Source organism: Lepidochelys kempii, chromosome 8 (assembly GCF_965140265.1).
Source record: "Lepidochelys kempii isolate rLepKem1 chromosome 8, rLepKem1.hap2, whole genome shotgun sequence".
Taxonomy (NCBI): domain Eukaryota; kingdom Metazoa; phylum Chordata; order Testudines; family Cheloniidae; genus Lepidochelys; species Lepidochelys kempii.
In genome coordinates, this window is record NC_133263.1 from 7,526,038 (window position 1) to 7,543,166 (window position 17,129).

Below are 17,129 nucleotides of genomic sequence, written 5' to 3' on the forward strand. Positions count from 1 at the left end.
TCTGTTTAACCACAATAGGGTGAGCTTGCAAAATCTCTGAATCTGTGGAAAAAAACAGGCCCTCAGAGTACATCTACATTGCAAAAAAAAATAAAATAAAATAAAAATAAATCTGAGGCACAAATTCTGAGAGTCCAGGTCAATTGGTTCTGGCTTGCACTATGGGGCTAAAAATTGAAATGTAGACGTTCTACCTCAGCCTGGAGCCCAGACTCTGAGACCCCACCCCTTTCAGCCTGAGCCAGAATGTCTACACTGCACTTTTTAGTCTCACAAACCAAGCCCCGTGAGCCTCAGTCAGCTGACCCAGACCAGCCATGGCCATGCCGCAGGTCTTTTACTGCAGCGTAGACAAACCCTCAGATGCTGGACAGCAGATAAAGATGACGTTGTGACAACCCAGTTCAGCAAAACTCCCTGCAGCTCTTCAAGTAGCTGCATCTCGTGGGGAGCAAGAGGGAAAGTACACTCGCCAGTGCTGCCTCTCCAGGCATAGAAGGGGTACAATTCACAACTGCCTTGCCTCTTGGGTTTAATGCTTCCTTGCAGCTGTGCTGTCCTTGGCACAAAAACAGGGTGTAAGAGAACAAATATGGCTTTAAACTACCTTTCCCTTTTTCTCAGGTTGGCCAGGGTCCTGCTCAGTCCCCTTTGTAATTAAAGCCTTAAGACTGCTCTACTTTAAATTTGACTACCTAGAGCCATAAGGTCATGTCCCATTTTTCCTAACTAGGCCCTCAGTGCATGTGGCTACAGGGGGTGTGACAGAGAGGCATTATGCCAGCTGTATGCTAGCGAGAGATTTGCCCTACCTAGGGAAATTCTCTAGTGGCCAGGTCCGCTTGAGTGGTGTAAAAGGGTTGAAACACAAGAGAAAAGGTGGTCCCTTGTGCAGTCATTCACACCTGTGCAAAGTGATCTACCATTCTGATTTGGTGATGGTGTACACCTACTTTGCACAGACTGCTACTGACGATATAAGATGCAAGGTGAAGGTGCTCAAGAATGAGACCCACAATATGCAGCAGACATGGAAGAGATGATGGAATGTAGCACCCACAAGGAGATTCATGAATTGGGAAGTACTAAATGGAAATAAAAGTAACACATAGAAAAGGGGCAGAGGGAAAAGGCAGAAATTCTCAAGTGAAATTTAGAGGCAGTATAGTCTAGTGTGGTTAGAGCAGGGGACTGGGAGTTAGGACACCTGTGTTCTATTCCCAGCTCTGATACTTGCTGTGTGACCCTGGGCAGCTTATGTCCCAGTGACTTGGTTTACCTAGCTGTAAAATAGAGAGAATTCTTATTTCATCCCCAGGAGAGTTGTGAGGAATAATTGATGCTTATGAAGTGCTTTGAGACCCTTGGAAGAATGGAAGCATAGTCATAACAACTAATACTTATACCTTCAAAGTGCTGGATCAGACATTAACCAAATAATCCTCACAACATTCCCTGTGAGGTTGCTATTATTATCCCCACTTTACAGCTGAGGAAACTGAAATACAGAAGGGAAGTGGATGTCCCAGCATCGCACATCAAGACCCAGGGTGAGAAATTAGCATCTCCTGAGGTCCATCGCTGCACACACCTCCAGACCAGGCTCTCTATAGAAATGCAAAAACCTGCTATTACATGCTTTATCCCTATTCATCCCTGCCTTGTAGTTCCTTCCAGCTGGCAGAAAGGCTCTACAGAGCAGGTGTCAGGGACCACCTAGGAATGCCTCCAGCACAGCCAGTTCCATCAGCACCATGCTGCCTTCACAACAGCCCTTGGGCTTGGGGGCATTCTGGGGAAGGGATGGACTGGAGGAAGCAGACTGGGAGCAGGAGTGTGTGGCGGGGCATTCGCCCCAGAAATTCTGTGCCCCTACAAAGCCGCATAGGAGCCATTGAAGCAGGGACACAAATTAGCACAGCCTGGCAAGCTGCCCAAACTCGCACTGTGGGCCACCCCACCCCCTGCTGCCACTGAACAGGGGAGGAGGAAACTGCCTCTCCTCTGTCCTGGGGCTGGTGCCTGCACCAGTGCCAAGATGAATCCAGCTGTTTATGAGGACTGCTCTGGGAAAAGGAGTATTTCAACAGTAAAAGTGCTAACTCTGAGTTTGCTTTAAACACCACAGAGCTGCTGGCCCATAAAATTAAACTACCATCTGTATTCCAAGCGTGATGAGACAGGGTTCTGAAACATTACCTATGAAGGCATTATTGAAATATAAGCATTTGTCATTACTTTTGCCTTGTAGTCCCTCCCCCTTGTATACAGGATGAAAGGTTTTGTAAAATGCTTAGAGGCCATTAGTGAAATCATTGTGGTTCTTCACCCAGCATTTCCCAAGCAGGAGAGGGGAAAAAAATATGATGTGAAAGCAGAACATTCCACTGCTGCTTCAAAGACATTTCCTGCATTGTATTGACATTTCTACAGAGCTTTTCATAAACAGCATCTCAGAGGATTTTACAACTCCACAAGTTACATGCCTTTAGTGGGCCTCGTGGGCCAATTTGTGCTCTCAGAGGCACACATGTGATTCCCACTTCTTCGTTGGAAGTTACACGGACATTTCCAAGGACAGAATTTAACTGCCTGGTTACAAGTAAATGAAAATACAGAAAGTTCTTTCTCTTTGCTAGCTCACATGCATCTGTGACCAGGTGCATCACAACAGTTATAGAGTGGAGCAGTTTAACCACAATATTTAAGGTTAATCACCACCCTTATCTTGAGGCCTTCCACAGCTGTTGGTAAAGTCATCAGGGAGTGCATATTGCAAAAGAACATCAGCACAATTATTTGCTCAGGAATTCAGAAAGTATTCTCAACAAAGGTCCTATGAAGACTTAAATACTGGATTACTAGTTTTCCTTCCCAGAAATAAGTTTCAAATACAAAAACAATTAGTTTTCCTTCCCATACAAATAAGTTTTGTGGAGTTTCAAATACTTGCCTATGTGAGGCCTGGAAGGGTTTTTTTTTTTTTTTTTGGTGCTTTATTTTTGATTATTCCTGTAGCCATGCACAGACCCAGATCCTTGGAACTTCTATGATGTTATTTAAATGAAGAAATCTAATATTAATATTTATTTAACTCAGTAACATCTGGGTAGTTGTAAATTTTTTCATTTTTCTACAGAAAACAAAAGCCAACTCATGCTGGAATGGACAAATGTCCTGGCCAAATTCCAAATCAGGTTGTTACACCGTAGTGAAAAACCTACTTAAATTCTCTTTCTAGTTTTAATTGGCCAAATTATTTTTTACTTTCCCACATCACCCCTCCTTCCTCCCATGCATACAACACATTTTTTCCATTTTAGACGTGTGCTTTTAATCATGCTCACTGATTGGCTTGGTACTCAGCAGAACTCTGAATCTTAGAGGTAAAAAAGCTAAAAGAATAATGGAGACGCTCTAGGCACAGCATTTGTCCTTATGTCTAAATCCCTGAATAAGAAAACTGAGTTTGTAGAGTCAAGTATTTCTTCACTATATTAACTGTAGAGTATCTAAAATGGCCCAGACCTTGTATTTAGGGCTCTTAATAGTCTATTGAATTCTAGTTTATGTCCTAGAGGCACTGACAGGGCTTCTGAGGAAAAATGTCAGCAGTTATGTTTTGCAAATCCTTCTGTTAAGAAAATTGAGCCTGTCAAAGATCAGATGCTGCTTCAGCTCAAAGTCTTGAGAGTCTAACCGGAGGACGTTGTTATGTCCTTCTGATTTTCCTTTCAGTACATTTAAGGCAGAGGAGGCAGTCTTGGAGACAGAGGGGCAAGATCCTGCTCATACATATGATACCATGAACCCTGACTGACCCTGGTGAGTCACTGAAGTAACAGAGAGCAGACTCTGATCCTGTTGTCCAGAGACTATCCCCATGTGGTCCCAACCAGAAGAGACCTATCTCTATGGGTGAAGGGCAGTTCTCTCCCCAGGCCCATTCTCTCCAAGGCCCATTGACAAAGAGACTCATTACACCTCCCTCCCTTAGGTCTTGCTCAGCTTTGCCACCCCTGCTCCACCACCAAGGCATCAGAAGGTGCAGCTCCCAGCACTTCCCAGCTGGGAGGGAGCCCCTGCAACCCCTCAAAGGAAGTAGCTAGGAGGATTCTCATAGGACGCACCCCTTTCTCCCCAGCTCCTCCACTCCCTCTGGCATGGGGTGCAGCAGTCTGCTGCTAGCTCCACCCCTTTTCCTGACTGGACTGGCCCCGCCCCGCCTCACCTCACCTCACCTCCAGGCACCTCCCCTCAGTGTAATAGCCATCCCCTTTCTAGGTAGCCTCGCCCCCCAGTGGGTGTGACTCCCTGCAGAACCGCCCCCTCTCTGTTAACCACGCCCCCACGTGGGTGTGACTCTCCAGAGCCCCGCCTCCCCTCATAGCGGTGGGCGGGGGCGGGGCGTAGTGCGCTTGCGCAGCAGTCGGGGAAGTAAGAGCTGGCGGTTGTCTGGGTCCGCGCGCCGGGCGCGGGCTTTGCCTGAGGAGCGGGTCGCGTCGCGTCGGCGCGGCGCCTCTCGGAGTCCCGGCCCGGGGAGGGAGCTGCAGAGCCGGGCATGGAGCGGTAGCCGTCAGCGGGAGCGGCCGGGCCGGAGGGGCAGCCCCCGCGGCACTGAGCGGATCCCCGCCCGCGGGGGAGGCTGCGAGTCTGAGGGGCGGGGGGGTCCTGAAGCGAGGGGGGAGGGGCTGAGAGCGCCCGACGGAGTCCGGAGCGCGCGGGGAGGAGACCTGCAGCCCCGGCGGGCGCCCCTCGCGCTGGCCGGCGCCCGCTCCGCGCCCAGCCCGGTGACCCGCAGCGGGGGGCCGCGAACCGCTGCCGCCGCATCCCCCCAGCCCGCGTAGGCATCCCCGTAGCCGCGCGGGCACAGCGCGGGACTCTCCGCCGGGGGCTGCCTAGAGCCGCGCCGGCCCTGCGCTGAGCCCCGGGGGCCGGGCCGCGGCGGGATGCGCAGGAGCCGCCCGAGGCTGTGAGCCCAAGTTCGGGAGGGCGGGGCGGGGCCCTTCGTCGGTAGCTCACCGGGGCCACCTGCACTGCTGCTGGCCCGTAGATGGACTGCCTGGGGCCCGAGGGCTTCCCTGCCTCCGCCGGCGCGGTGAGCCCGCGGCCCCTGTCTGGGCGTGGGGGAATAACCACGCGCGCTGCGCTCGAGGCGGCGCCTTGGCCTGGGAAGACGCTTTAAACCTGCATCTGGGCTCGTTCGACTTCGGATGAAGATGATGATCGCGAAGTGGACTTCACAGTATTGGAACCGTCTCTCTTCCTTGCCCGTCTGGGTCCTGGTTAACTGCTGTGTCTTGCTGGCTAGCGCGGATAATACCAGTCAGGCATATTACACAGCCCTCATCAACGTGACTGTATTGAGCCCCGACCGAGTCAGCCCTACGTTACTAAGGATCGATCGTGGACGCTACGGGCAGGATTCCCCCAAAGTGGAGGTCAAAGGCCTGCTTCTGGCACCAGTGCCTATCAACGGAGGTAAATATCGTTGACCACCACTTTTCCTTTATTGTGAACGGAGAGGCTCTGCCTTGAAAGTATCCTAGATCTTTTTCTGGGTTTTCGATGTATGCTTGATTATTGAGTAAGATTATGTTGGGTAGCGCGCACAAAATAAGCACAGCTACTAACAAAATAAACGTGGCTGATGCTTTTTTGTGCTGTGGTGACTAGTAAACTATCTAATCTGATGGCAGAGTAAATCATTCACTTGCTATCTGGTATCTTGTTGACAGAGCAGTTATCTGTGTGTAAGGCTTGCAGATTTTCATTGTTAGCTCTGGCAAAGAAGAGGAGGGAGGACTTTCCCTTGCTAGAATATTCATAATCTGTTTCTGAGTGTGCTAGTACTGAGCAGTTGTACAGGGTTCAGCAAGTGTTAAGTCATGTCGAGACTCATGCATTCTTTCTGAATTAATGGCAGTGTTAGATATTAGGTATTAGTGCATTAAACAAAGTAATGTAGCAAAATCTCCAATGTCAAAATTGCTACAAACAGTTTATCTCAGAGCTTCCATACTAGTTATTTATCAGGAGAATTTGATGTGTCTAACTGTATAAAACCACTTGATAACATAGTCAGTTGTACACTTAACCTTATTTCAATGTATTTGCAGTTACAGGATGGTTGACATCAACAAGCTTGCATCCTGGTGTGTTTCAGACACCCACAGTATGCTTGCATCTGATACAAGCAATACACCACATATGTGTCTCTGTGTAATTACACCTTACCCAGTTTTCATCCTTTATTAATGTGTGCACTGTTTTTGTAACTAGTGATATTAGCATTTTAATTAAAATGTGAATGTAATAGCTTTAACTTTTTTGTTGGTTACATTCTGATAAATAAAATGTGAGATTCTTAGAGAATATTAAGCTATTCATGTTCTTTTAATGATACTAATCCTTGTCAAGGCTGGAACGAAAGCCATTAAGTAGGAATATTTGAGCAAGTCAAAATAGTAAAATTTTTAAATGGTATCTCTTGAATTAAATGATGTATCACAGGGTGTTTGCAGGCTGCTACCTTTCTTGGGTGATGGACTTATTTGATGGATCATATCTGGTTCCTAGCATGTTTTCTGGATGCTGAACTTCTAGAGAGAGAGGAATATAAAATAATCTTCTAGTGCTTGTACTGTAAACCCAGAAATTAATATCTAGTATTTGGGAGTGGGGGGAGAGAACGGAACCTAAAATATACATTTTTAAAAGAATTGAAAAAATATTTTGAATTGTCATAATTACCTGTCACAAATCCTAACATCACAATGTTATGTTTTTATGCTGAAGGCCACTTATAGGATTTGCCTTGAGTAGGCTAAAATATGAGAAGATTTTTTTGTATTTTGGGATGTGGTAACTAATATATTTTAAAAGACTAGTGTAATGTCAAGGCAGGTTGTATTTTAGCACGTACTAGCTGGTCTAGTTGAAGCCCTGAGCTTCACTAGAGTTTTTCTAAGTGTTACTTAGAACATGCTAGAATACCACATTCTGAAAAACACTTTTTTTTTTATCACAGTCAAAATAAAACCATTGATTGATTTGTTCCTGAGGGGCACTGGGAGGGACGGATTTGGAATTCAAATAAAGGCCCTCCAGTGGTGGTTGACCTCTCTGTTCTCTCCCATTCTTCCCCCCTCCCCCCCTGCCCTGAAAGCATCTTAATTTCTTGTCAAGTGATCTTGGTGAAATGGAAGGAGATGTAAAACAATGTCTTATAGGTGGTATTGTTTCTTTTTAACATATATTGCTTTTAGTATATAAAAGAGTCTGACATCTGGATTTCCTTTACAGCGAAGTGCTGCATCTTTTATCAATAAAAATTATTGATGAAACAATCCTTAATTCTATTTTAGCAATCTTTTTTGCATTCTTTTCTGATAGTCATCTCCAAAGAGTTAATGAAAGCATTTGTCAAAGGATGATAGTATTTTCACTGGAATAACAAGAGAAAAGCTTAAATAAAACCTTAGCATGTCCATGAAACAGCCTTAAAAGTCTAATATGGCAAATAATTTCAACTAGGTAGCATGGTGAATCATGAAATTGCAGACCTGAATTATTTCAGTTCTGACATGCTGTAATTATTAATGTTTGATATTTCATCAGTTGCTGAACAGGTTCAGTTCTGTCCTTCAGCTTGTCAAGAGAAGCCTATAAAGGTAGACCTAACTGTCTTCCACTGTTCCTTTAATCTCTTTTATGAAGTGCTTTACACTGCTCTGTTAAAATCTTGCGTATGTTGCTTTATTTGTGCAAAGGCACATTTTCCCACAGGTAAAAATAATAGGATTGCACTATTCATTTAGAGTAGAGAAGATTAAAATATTTATTTCACAAGCTGTAACTAACATACCAATTTGCACGCTTATAAATAGCCTTTAGGGTTCTGTTTTATCTTGGTACTATTGCTGTATTTGATAAGTGAGCCTTAATGCCTTCCTGCTACTAGCAGTTGCCCTAAAACCTTGATCATTGTCTGTTTAACTTGGTGCAAGAGTTTGTTTAGAAGGTAATAATAGCTCTTAAACCAGAATAAATAGTGCATCCTTTGCTGAACTAGGACTGTAATCTTGTCTATACATCAACTCTTTACCTGTCACTTAGGCTAAGCAGAAAAGACCTTATATTTGTGATATTTATATATGCAGATTTACTGATAATGAAATTAGGGCTTGGTAGCAGCTCACTCAATCACTGTCTTACATGGAATTTTCATGAACCTGAGTGCTCAGCATAATGACTTTGCTTATGCATATACTGAGAGCATCCCTGTGTTGAGGACCTGAAATGCCTCTCTTTGTGTGCAAATGTTACTTCAGTGCACTGTAGACTCATTGCATATAGAGAAGTAACTTTCTTTCACATATAGTGGCATTAGGACCAATCCTGAAGATACTTAACTGCCATAGTGGGACTCCTCATGGTAGTTTTTATGACTTGGCTCTTTGTTTACTCAATATTTTTATATGCTATTAAAACAAATTTTTTAAGATGCTGTAGTCCCATGCAATTATGTGGTGGTCTTCCCAGACGTTAAAGATGTGGTTGCATCGTTTTGCAATTTTTTTAAACTTGTGCATTTTTCCCTTCTTTTCTGTCCACATATGTAGCTGAAATACTTCCGGTTTATTACTCTGTCCTGTTAGTACGCACATTAAGACAACTTGATTTCTCTCTGCCTAGTTAAAAACTTTTGTGTGAATTTGATATCTGGTTTTAAAATCTGTATTCCACCCAGATAAACTTTACTTGATTAGATGGTAATTCACAAAAGTGATTCTGTGAATGTAAATTGCTAGTGTAACTTGAATGGTATGGCATGTCACAGTTACCCTAAAATGGAAATACAACATAACTTTCTTACAAAAGTATACATAGATTTAATATAAAGGCTGAATATCTCCTGTGTTCTTTTGTTCTCCACTTACATGTGTTTTGGGTCCTTTTCTCATTGTCCCAAGAACTATATATTTTTTTATTTTACATTACTCAAAGCCAGGTACTTAATTTTTATCATGAGAATATGTAACTTCTAAATATAGAGATGATAATAAAATAGGTACTGATGGGAAACCAGAGATTACTTTATGACATCAATACTGAATAATTATGATGGAAGAATTCTTTTATAGGTCTGTTACCAGCTTCTCTAGGAATAATCCTAATTAGCCTGACTAATCTAATCGCCTTCTATGATGAGATTACTGGTTCTGTGGATGAAGGAAAAGCAGTGGATGTATTGTTTCTTGACTTTCGCAAAGCTTTTGACATAGTCTCCCACAGTATTCTTGCCAGCAAGTTAAAGTAGTATGGGCTGGATGAATGCACTATAAGGTGGGTAGAAAGTTGGCTAGATTGTCGGGCTCAATGGGTAGTGATCAATGGCTCCATGTCTAGTTGGCAGCCGGTATCAAGTGGAGTGCCCCAAGGGTCGGTCCTGGGGCCGGTTTTGTTCAATATCTTCATAAATGATCTGGAGGATGGTGTGGATTGCACTCTCAGCAAATTTGCAGATGATACTAAACTAGGAGGAGTGGTAGATACGCTGGAGGGCAGGGATAGGATACAGAGGGACCTAGACAAATTGGAGGATTGGGTCAAAAGAAATCTGATGAGGTTCAACAAGGATAAGTGCAGGGTCCTGCACTTAGGATGGAAGAACCCAATGCACCGCTACAGACTAGGAACCGAATGGCTAGGCAGCAGTTCTGCGGAAAAGGACCTGGGGTGACAGTGGACGAGAAGCTGGATATGAGTCAACAATGTGCCCTTGTTGCCAAGAAGGCCAATGGCATTTTGGGATGTATAAGTAGGGGCATAGCCAGCAGATCGAAGGACGTGATCGTTCCCCTCTATTCGACATTGGTGAGGCCTCATCTGGTGTACTGTGTCCAGTTTTGGGCCCCGCACTACAAGAAGGATGTGGATAAATTGGAGAGAGTCCAGCGAAGGGCAACAAAAATGATTAGGGGACTGGAACACATGACTTACGAGGAGAGGCTGAGGGAACTGGGATTGTTTAGTCTGCAGAAGAGAAGAATGAGGGGGGGATTTGATAGCTGCTTTCAACTACCTGAGAGGTGGTTCCAGAGAGGATGGTTCTAGACTATTCTCAGTGGTGGAAGAGGACAGGACAAGGAGTAATGGTCTCAAGTTGCAGTGGGAGAGGTTTAAGTTGGATATTAGGAAAAACTTTTTCACTAGGAAGGTGGTGAAACACTGGAATGCGTTACCTAGGGAGGTGGTAGAATCTCCTTCCTTAGAGGTTTTTAAGGTCAGGCTTGACAGAGCTCTGGCTGGGATGATTTAGTTGGGGATTGGTCCTGCTTTGAGCAGGGGGTTGGACTAGATGACCTCCTGAGGTCCCTTCCAACCCTGATATTCTATGGTTCTATGACTATAGGTGCAGTTGGTATTTAACATTTTAAAGATTATGCTGATACTTTAAATGAGCAAAACTGACTCCTTATTTCAATATCTGTAAGACTGACAATATAGTTTTCTAACAGATCTAATATCTGCAAAGATTTTTGTAATAATCCCAGTGATCATTAGTGTGTTTAGAGTGGATTCTTATTGCTTGCTCTACCTTTGAAAGTTTCTCTGGAAGATGGTTTTTTTTTTTAAAAAAAACAAGTATTTTATAGAGTATATATTTTTTCACAGTGAAAAGTCTTGGGAATTGGGAACCTGTAGTGGTCAATATTAACCCATGATCGTGTGTGTACAATCCAGGGATTTAAAACAAGTTTATAAAATAAACCAAGGAATTTAAACATAGGAATTTAGTGACTGTAACTTGTTTTTCCCAGCAATGCTTAGCATCAGTGTGAGAAATAGTGTACTCCCATCCTGCAATTTCCTTGGTTTAACATGTGAACACCTTGAAACTTCTTGTTTTTCAGCCATTTTCTGGCAGACGGGTGAGACTTTTCTGAACTCTTGTTCCTTAATTGTGTGAAAAAGGAACTATTGAGCAAAGTAAGGCATGTCCTTTTCTAGGGGATGAATATGCTATTTTTGCAAATCCCAGTCAACCACATACTGTTGCATAGTACTGTTTTATTTTTTTATTACGACCGCGCCTATGGAGCCTGATTGTGCCCTGCTATACTTGGAATGTACAAATAAAACAGTGCCTGCCCCAGATTGTTCAGTCTTGAGATTTAGACAATATGTGACTGGTGACTAAATGAACAAACAAGAACAGGGAGAGCATTGTGAAGAAAGGATTGTGGCAGAGATGGGTTTAGATGCATATAGCCTAAATCGTGTCAGACAATAGGGATTAGGAGATATAGCTAGACTAAAACTACTGGGGTTTACAGTTGAGTGGCAATTAAATTTTTCTATTGAGCCACCAAGAAAAAAATGAAGTATTACAAAAAAGTTGCATAAACTGCAGGGATTTTCCTTTCTTTCCATATGAATTAATGAGTCCTTTGAAACCAGATTAATTCTCATTTCAAAGTGCTTCTTCTAATCAATTTAGTTAAATCCAAAATACTACCTTTTGTAGCTAAAATGCTCTTTTGTGTAAACTCTCTGATAGTCTTTTAAAAAGCAGTACTTGTATATAATCTGACCCAGTCAACTGATTTTTAAAAGCAGCAAAGAGTCCTGTGGCACCTTATAGACTAACGCAGGACTCTTTGCCGCTTTTACAGATCCAGACTAACATGGCTACCCCTCTGATACTTCTTTTTTAAAACAATCACACATGACAAAATTGATGCTGCCTCTTTAAAATAGGAAGTGGTAAGGTGACTGCTACTTTTCTGCCAGTAATTCTTCCAGCTGAAATTCTATCATCTAAATTCTAACGTATAAGTCTTATATTTTTGCTGCACAAGCCTGCATGTTTGAATGTTACCTAATCCTCAGTTGAAAGAAGAAAAGGAGTACTTGTGGCACCTTAGAGACTAACCAATTTATTTGAGCTGTAGCTCACGAAAGCTTATGCTCAAATAAATTGGTTAGTCTCTAAGGTGCCACAAGTACTCCTTTTTGCGAATACAGACTAACACGGCTGTTACTCTGAATCCTCAGTTGGACAACTTTTGGAAGAGCTGCTAGGCATTGATGGCCCTGTGGCACAGTTTTTGATCTTGTCCATGTTAACAAATCCATATTTCTGTAGCCCTGCAAATCCGTGGGGTATCTGCGGGTATCCACAGCCCTGGATGCAGATGCGAATATCCGTGGACCATTTATGCATTACCAGCGTGGATACAAATTTTGTATCTGCACGGGGCTCTGATGGTAAGAGCGGGCGGGAAGCTGTGAGGAACTGCAACATGGATCCTCCACCTGCCCTGGGTGGAGGGCCTGATGGGCAGGGACAGGAGCCAGGAGCTGCTCGGGTTCCACACCCAGGGCAGGTGGAGGGTCCACCGTGGCTCCCCACAGTTGCCCGCCCAACTCCTACTGTAGCCAGGCGGCAGCTCTGAGCTGCCCCCATCCCCGGCCAGAGCCGGGTCGGGGAGAGCTGCACTGGGAGCTGTGTGGGGAGTCTGGGTCCCTCCACCTGCCCTGGGGGTGGGGGCGGCTAAAGGGCAGGAACTCTGGGTTCGGGGCAGGGACACTGGGCTGTGAGCTGCTCGGGCCCCCTGCCCAGGGCAAGTGAAGGGTCTGCCGCAGCTCCCCACAGCTGCCAGCACGTCTCTCCCCTACCGGGCTCTGGAGGCGGAGGGTGCCTTGGAGTCTCAGTCCAGCTCCCAGTGTAGAGCCCTGCAAATCCACGGATATCCTCATCCAGAGATAATTTTTGCGGATTGAATGCAGATACACATTTGTGTTTCCGCGCAGGACTCTACATATTTCTCTTCAAAGCAGATCCTTTTTTTTTCTTGGCTGTTCAGTTTCTATAGCTTTCATAAAAGTTCTTACATTCCTAGTAGCAGCCCTCAGACAGCAAAAGACCCTTATCTCTCCCTTCCTGGACAACTTGTGAATGAGGGTCCCATTTACAAACAAAACAACAATGGATAGCCAGCATGCAACCTGGTTTCTGGAGGATTGTGTCGTCTTGATGCATCTAAAGGGCCAAATATTGATTGTAATTAAAAATTGAGACACCACCTATGGTATAAGGTGCTAGTGTCATAGGAGAGGCAAGGTAAATTAAGGGCACTCACATGAGAAGTCTAGAACTTCAGAGACCTCAGTCTGTCTCTCTCTCAAGAATGATGTCATGCACAGATATGCCAGTATGGGCCTGAGTCCACATGAGGCTTCTTCAGAGGTTCCGTCTTTTCCATACACTCTGCTGTCTTGTTTAGTAATGATTCTCTCTTCCCCAAACTGGCTACCATTTTCATCTTCTGGTGATTTGAAGGGTTCCTTGTACATGAGGAAGACTGAGCAGTCATAATGACCAATGCCAGTCTAGGAGAGTGGAGTACCCACTGAAAGACAAAGATCAGAGACCTGATCCGAGGAAGAGAAGCGGCACAACATAAACTGGCTAGGGGTCAGGGCCATCCTGTATGGGTTCACAGCACAGATTCCTTCTGTGCATTTTCCATAGAGTCTTGTAATGACAGACCACATCTTTGCCATGGTCTGTATAGACAAAGTGGAGTATAACCATGTCTTCATCTTTCCAGAAAGACATAACTTTTGGTGTCTTGGGCAGAGCGAACCTGTTACCAGTATGCACCATAGATAATAAGGGAAAGCTGAATACCTCCACAGTCAGGCTTGACACTAGAAAGAAAAACAAAGACCTACAACACCAAGGCAACCACACAATGTCTAGCTAGTGTCTAGCTTTTCAGGAGGAGGGTTCAGGAACTTGGCCAGCAGCCACTCCTCAAATGGTTAATAGATTAAAGAATTGGAAGGAAAACACGCATACCTCTTCCACCACCACTACTTGTTGAGGAGAACTATTCGACATGGCAAGTAGGTCTACCCATATTTCTTCTACAAGGTGACCTGCCTGTTGACACAAGGGCCAGTCTTGCACCAAAAGCTAGACAGGCTTGAACTAGCTGCCTGATGTGAGAAGAATTGACTCTGTAAGAGGATAATCTGATACGCACTATGTGTTTGGTCTCAAGGAAGACATCCAATATGACCTATTTCATGATGTGGCCAAGCGCTGGTTTAGGGATCTGTGACACTCTGTATCCCAAAGTGACACCCTGGCACCCCCATATTTACCACTGTCAATATAATTGATATATTTTTGCACAAAGTATGCCTTGTGAGGTATCATTTTAAGTCTTGATCTGTTTAATATCCTGTTGGATTGTATGTGCTGTCATGAAGTTTGCTATGTGTGTGTTACTGAAATATGTTGTGACGTTGGAAACCCCCACAACCAGCCTTTCAGGTACAGAAATGGCGCAGCCAGACACTGATCATGGCCCATTAAGGGGAATCATCACACTAGGACTAACCCAGGAATTGTATACAATGGAGACCTCTCAGAGAAAGCCCCTAGACAATGGAGACTGCTTGACTCACGTCATAGCAAAAGATCTTTCCAGTAATCTGGAGGAATCTATAAAGGAGGGGAAGTGACATCATCATTTGGCCTTGTTTTCTCTCGTTCCTCCTCCTCCTCTCCCCTCCTCCCCCCCCCCCCCCCAACTCAACACTTGGAAATACGTCTGAAGGACAAACACTGAACTGGGGAGGTGGTTCCAGGCTAGAAAGGAGAATCCCAGGCTGTGTATTAAGGAATTATACTATCCGAGTGAGACACTACTTGATTTCTATAAACAAGACAGGATTTAACTCAGCTTTACTTTTTATTTCTTAAGTAATCAACTTCGATCTGCATGCTTATTACTAATAATCTATCTTTCTGTAGTTAATAAATCTATTTTATATTTTATCTAAAACTGTTTTGCTTGAAGTGCTTGATGAATCTGCTCAGGAACAAAAACTGACGCATGTCCTCTAGACATTGAAGGGGGGACGGACTGGGTAATAAACTTACACTGGTCAGGCTTCCCGACCAGGGCAGGACAGTACTACCCTGAGGCCCTAGGCTGGGGAGCTGTGGGGAATTGGCTGGAGCCTCTCTATTGTTGGTTCATGAGTGGCTGGTGAAAGTATTCACATAACTCAGCTGGATGTGTCCCTGCCTGTGGATGGCTGTGTAAGTGCAGTACCTGGAGTGGTTTGCAGCTTGTCATAGCATCACAATGTGAGAGGGAGCCCAGGTTGGTGAGACAAAGGGCTCAGCGGTACCCCAGTCCCAGGTTGCACCCTGGTGATTCCGTCATAGGATCAAGGCATCATTTCATCAGAATTAGCCAAGGCTAAGGGGAACTTGAAGATGGTGGCCATATAGCTGTCTGTTCACTCATTCTCCAGTTCTGTAACCAGGACATCGAAATGTCATCTGATCTTCCTTTTGAGAGGAGCTGTACTGTAAAAATGTGTACATAATTGTAATATATCTGCCTTCAACTCTGGGTTCACGCAGCTTATAAAAGACCATTATAACCAATGCAAACCTTTAAACAATGAAAGAATATTTCTTATCTGTACTTACTATTTGAATAAAAGGACTTTTCAGACTGGCCATTCCTTGGGTAGAGTATTTTCTGTTGTGAACTTGGATCAGAATTGATCTTTAGGTTGAAGGAAGTTTTTGTTTTTATTATGTTCTGCATAAGGAGACAGTGGTGCCCATAGTTACTTTCTTGAATTAAGTGTAATTTTCTTAATCATCATTTTTTGGCTATGGAAATGTTTATGGAGAAGGATGCACCCCTTTGTGCCAGTGACTGATGATCTGGTTCTCTTCCTGCCCCCCCACCCAAAATGGTAAGTAGGTGGAAGACCCATTAATCTGTGGACCTTATTACATGAAGAAAGAATTTCAGGTCGTCACAATTTCCCTCCCTCGTTTTATAGGACTTCTATATTTTTGGGTCAAATTTGAACTTGGCATGTATTGAAAGGGCAGAACATGCACACTTACAAGCTTTTTTTAACACAATTTCTCTTGCTAGTAGTAATTGGGAATGGGGAAATAAGTCGTGAAGTTGTGGGAGTATGTAATGCTATCATTGCTAAATTCAGGAAAACAAATATTGCATTCTCTTTGCTGTCCATTCCTGAATGCCACTCCTGTGCTATGTGAGTACATATGTGTAGTTATGGATTGGTGCACCACAGATATGCTCCACATGTTGCAAGTAATCAGGGGTGAAAGTAACTTAAAGGACTTACCTGTATGCCGGAGTCCTGAGTGGGGGCGTGGCCTCAACCGGAAGAGGCGGGGCCTTTAAAGATTTAAAGGTCCCAGGGCTGTGGCTGGGAGCCCCGGGGCCTTTAAATCACCCCCAGAGCTCCAGGCCCTTTAAATTGCTGCCCAAGCCTGGTTGCTGGAGCCCCGGGGTAGTGGTAGCAGGGCTCAGGCAGCTCTTTAAAGGGCTCAGGGCTCCCCACAGCAGCTGGAGCCCTGGGCCCTTTAGATCACTACAGGAGCCCTGCCACCTCTACCCCAGGGCTCTGGCAGTGAGGCTCGGGAGGCAATTTAAAGGGCCTGGGTCTCGGGCCGCTGCAGGGAGCCCTGGGCCCTTTAAATTGCCAGCCTGGGGAAGCCGGGAAACCCAGACCAGCTTACTTTCAACTCTGCAAGTAATGTTATCTGATGTGCTGTGATATCTTTGAAAAGGGATTACATTAGAGATGCAAAAGAAACTAAGGAAAACTAGTAGGCAGACATAACAGATCAGATAATAGAATAGACAGGTTGTAAGAAAAACAATGACAGGTTGACTGTAGGCAAACCTTCAAGACAGCATAGTTGTGTATTCTGTTGTCTGATTTGTTAAAACAGTAGTTCTTCTATATTAGTCTTGTTCTTTTAATTATGCCTTAATACTATGTGTATTATGGTAGTGGCTAGAGACCCCAGCTGAGACTGGGACTCCATTGTATTGGGCATTGTCGAAACACATGAGACTGTATATGTCTGAAAGAGCTTAAAATCTAAATAGACAAGACAAAGGGTGAATAGAGCCTCAGAGGATGAAATGAGTTGCTCAGGGTCTCACAGCACTTCAGTGGCAGAACCAGAGAAAAAGCTTCCAGTCCAGGTCCCTATCCACTAGTCCACAGTGCTCCTCCATAAAGAACTAGTAGTC

At 44.4% G+C, this 17,129-nt stretch overlaps 1 protein-coding gene across 4 annotated transcripts in view; it reads left to right on the forward strand.

Moving 5' to 3' along the window:
* The first annotated feature begins 4,692 nt into the window (after positions 1-4,692).
* RNF130 (ring finger protein 130) overlaps positions 4,693-17,129 on the forward strand; it is a 91,015-nt gene continuing 78,578 nt past the window's right edge. For 2 of the 4 annotated variants that reach the window (XM_073355362.1, XM_073355365.1), the window contains exon 1: positions 4,698-5,481. In XM_073355362.1, the coding sequence (XP_073211463.1) occupies positions 5,214-5,481 (268 nt within the window). In that variant the 5' untranslated portion in view covers positions 4,698-5,213. Of the gene's footprint in view, positions 5,482-17,129 lie in introns of all 4 variants that reach the window. The other 2 variants (XM_073355363.1, XM_073355364.1) reach the window with 2 other exon arrangements.